The sequence below is a fragment of the Arachis hypogaea genome, chromosome 17 (assembly GCF_003086295.3).
Source record: "Arachis hypogaea cultivar Tifrunner chromosome 17, arahy.Tifrunner.gnm2.J5K5, whole genome shotgun sequence".
In the NCBI taxonomy this organism is placed as follows: domain Eukaryota; kingdom Viridiplantae; phylum Streptophyta; class Magnoliopsida; order Fabales; family Fabaceae; genus Arachis; species Arachis hypogaea.
In genome coordinates, this window is record NC_092052.1 from 42,546,398 (window position 1) to 42,550,311 (window position 3,914).

Genomic DNA, 3,914 nt, shown 5'->3' on the forward strand with positions numbered 1-3,914 from the left:
AATTTGATTGAATTGTATTAGATTAAATTATGATCGTAGTATTTTTTAAGTTTTAAAGATTAATATCTGTTTATGCCCTACTCCAATACTATGGTTCAGGCCTAAGTAAGCTAAAAAAGGCCCAATCCAAAGGTTGACCTTTACCGTTTACCGGACATCCTCAAAGAGGTCGGGTTCGACCTAAGCTGGCAAATAACACTTATTCAAATAAGTAGCTGCCTCATAAAATTTCTCGCCCACTTCTAGAAGAGATATCTCAACAACTCTGAGATAAAGGGACGGTTATCCACCTTCAGAAGTGGGACTACTCCAATGGTGGTTATTGGCACATCACCTATAAATACACTGACACCCCTCAAGTATCTCTAAGTTCCAATACTCTCTAAACTTGCTTACCCCCTTGCTAACTTAGGCATCAAAGTGCCACCCCCTCATTTTCTCACGTACATAACTCGGACGGCGGCTCCTAGACGTAAAGTAAGTTAGAGGCCACCTTCTTGTAACGTTTGGGCCTATCCTCCAAGCCCAATCCACCAATCTCAGGTTACCAATGTAACATTGGCACCGTTGCCGAGGACCTGGGAGATCAACTCATAATGGCGGACGACCAGAACGAGGACGGACACACTACATCGGAGTCTGAGGAAGAGCATCAAGATGCAGTCAACAATAATAGAGCCATAATATCTCTGCAAGGAGCGGATAGACAACATATAGAAGGTCCCTCAGGTGTGCAAGACTCAAGAAGAATCCCTCTGAAGTGCACGAACCAGAGAAGGAGGGACAACCTCACTCCGCCGATCTCATGGGGCTGCTACACGGCCACCAAGGGCGGCTAGAACAGCTGGAACAAGAATTGGAACGACAGCAAGAAGCGAAAAAAAACCTAGGGAGAGAGGTTGAGCGACGATAAGGGCTTAAAGAAAAGCTCTTAAAATTAGAATCCAATCTCCGAGGTAGGAGCTCTCGCGTTGACCGAGAAGATACCCCATTGGGAGGAGAAGATTCGTCCAGTGAAGACATCATGAGGGCAAAAGTCCCAAGGAACTTCAAAAGCCCTGACATGGATCTGTACGATGGGACTATCGACCCGAAACACCACCTCAACAACTTTAAGAATCAGATGTATCTAGCCGACGCCTCTGATGCTACCCACTGCAAAGCCTTTCCAACGACTTTGACAAAGACGGCGATGAAGTGGTTCGATAGCCTCCCCCCCAGGTCGGTCACCAGCTTCGACGACCTCTCGCGTAAATTTCTTATGCGATTTTCAATTCAAAAAGACAAAGTCAAGCATGCGCCTAGTCTACTGGGAGTAAAACAGGAGGTCGGAGAACTCCTGAGAGACTACATGGAGAGGTTCAACAAAGCATGCTTGAAAATTCAGGTTCTGCCCACGGAAGCAGTGATCATGGGCCTAGTAAATGGACTCCGAGAAGGACCATTCTCTCAGTCCATCTCGAAAAGACATCTGACTTCTTTAAGCGATGTACAAGAAAGAGCTGAAAAGTACATCAACACGGAGGAGAATGCCAGATTATGGGAACTGAGCTGGTGATCCAGGCACCCTCACTCATCAAGGGAGAAGGAGAGGGAACCCAAGAAGAAAGAAGAAGTTGGGTCTGAAAGGCCCAGAAGATATTATTCTTACACTCCCCTACGAGTTTCCCTAGTCGATATTTACAGAAAAATTTGTCACACTGAAAAGGTACCTCCCCCTTGGCCTATCAAGAACAAGAAGGGGGGAAGTTGTAGCGAATACTATGAATATCACAAGTTATATGGGCACTCTACCAATGATTGTGATAGAAAAGCTCGCCAGAGAAGGTCGGCTTGACAGATATCTCATGGAAAGGTCAGACAATCATGGAAAAAGGAAATGAGATGAGAAAGATCGGAGAGATCCGCCACTACGAACTCCGGAATGACATATATATATGATCTCAGGAGGGTTTCCTGGAGGAGAGGACTCAAAGTCATCTCGTAAAAGACATCTGAAGGAAGTTTACCAGGTCGGGAGAGAACTACCTGACCTCCCAACCATCTGTTTCATCAAAGAAGACAGGCAGGGTATTGTTTCCGAACATGACGATCCGGTGGTAATTACCATGATTCTCGCGAACGCTCATCTACACAGAACCCTAGTGGATCAGGGGAGCTCGGCAGACATCCTGTTCAAACCAGCATTTGACAAGTTGGGATTAGACGAAAAGGAGCTAAGGGCATACCTTGACACCCTCTTTGGACTGGGGGATACACCAATAAAACTACTGGGATTCATACCCCTACATACCACTTTTGGAAAGGGAATGAAATCCAAAACTCTAAGCATCGAATTTATTGTCGTCGATGTGGGCTTGGCCTATAATGCCTTGATAGCTAGAACGACCCTAAATCGGCTTGGAACAGTGGTATCTACCCCCCATCTTTGCATGAAATTCCCAACACCAGAGGAAATTACAACCGTCAGGGGAGATCAGAAGCTGGCGAGAAAGTGTTACAACAAAAGCCTAAACCTGAGGGGTAAAGGCAAGGAGGTGAAGACTATTGAGCTCGGAGGCATCTGAGTTAAGGAAGAATTGCGACCACAGCCCGGAAGAAAGACTGAAGAAGTACAGATCGGGCAAGAGGACGGGAAGACTACCAATATAGGAGCCAATTTGAAGCAGAAGCTGATAAGGCTCCTACAAGAAAATTTTGACTTCTTCGCCTAGAAAGCTTCCGACATGCTCGGGATAGATCCCGAGCTCATGACGCATAAATTGTCGATATATCCAGGGTCCCGACCTATCCAACAGAGAAGACAGAAGCTCGGTCCTGAACGGGCTCAAGTGGTCAAAGAACCAATACAAGCCCTCTTAGAGGCCGGCTTTATCAGAGAAGTCAAGTATCCAGCCTGGCTAGCAAATGTGGTGCTAGTAAAAAAGCAGAACGGCAAGTGGAGGATGTGCGTCGACTACACCGACTTGAATAAGGCGTGTCCAAAAGACCCATATCCTCTTCCAAATATTGATACCCTGGTAGACTCTAGCTCGGGATATCAATACTTGTCATTCATGGATGCGTACTCGAGATATAATCAAATCCCGATGTACAGACCAGATCCGGAAAAAACATCTTTTATCACTCCTAGAGCGAATTACTGCTATGTGGTCATGCCCTTCGGATTGAAAAATGCAGGAACCACATACCAAAGGTTGATGAACAAGGTGTTTGAACCTCACCTTGGGAGTTTAATGGAGGTATATGTGGATGACATGTTAATAAAAACCAAGGATGAGGCTAACCTCCCGACCGACCTCTCGCAAGTCTTCAACACCATAAGGACGTACGGGGCGAGATTGAATCCTTTAAAGTACACCTTTGCAGTGGAGGCTGGAAAATTTCTAGGGTTTATGCTAACACAAATAGGGATTGAAGCTAACCCCAATAAGTGTAGAGCAGTTCTGGAAATGAAGAGCCCGACCTGTTTAAGGGAGGTCAAGCAGTTGAATAGCCGACTTGCAACTCTCTCCAGATTTCTAGCAGGATCAGCATTGAGATCCCTACCACTTTTTTTCCTACTAAGAAAAGGATGCCAGTTCGAATGGACTCCTGAATGCAAGAAGCTTTCTAGGAGTTCAAAAGATTTTTGAGCCAACCTCCCGTTCTGACTCGACTCAAAATCGGGGAATAACTCGTCCTATATTTATCTGTAGTTGAAAAGGCGATGGCGTCAGCATTGATACGGGAGGATGAGGTCGGACATCATCCTGTATACTTTACTAGCAAAGTTCTACAAGGCCCCGAGTTAAGATACCAAAAACTCGAGAAGTTTGCGTATGCCTTAATAGTGGCATGTCGAAGGTTACGGCCTTATTTTCAAACTCATACAATAAAAGTTCGAATGAACCAACTCATGAAGAAAATTCTTC

The 3,914-nt window shown here is 45.5% G+C and overlaps 1 protein-coding gene across 1 annotated transcript; it reads left to right on the forward strand.

Annotated features, from left to right (window-relative positions):
• Positions 1-1,024: 1,024 nt before the first annotated feature.
• Positions 1,025-1,558, forward strand: LOC140180588 (uncharacterized). Its single transcript, XM_072221833.1, has one exon. It carries the CDS (start codon positions 1,025-1,027, stop codon positions 1,556-1,558), a length of 534 nt encoding a protein of 177 aa, XP_072077934.1.
• The last annotated feature ends 2,356 nt before the right edge of the window (positions 1,559-3,914 follow it).

Bases quoted from the DNA above. Each gene is read 5' to 3' on its own strand.
- LOC140180588 (XM_072221833.1), top strand. From the start codon at position 1,025: ATGAGGGCAAAAGTCCCAAGGAACTTCAAAAGCCCTGACATGGATCTG.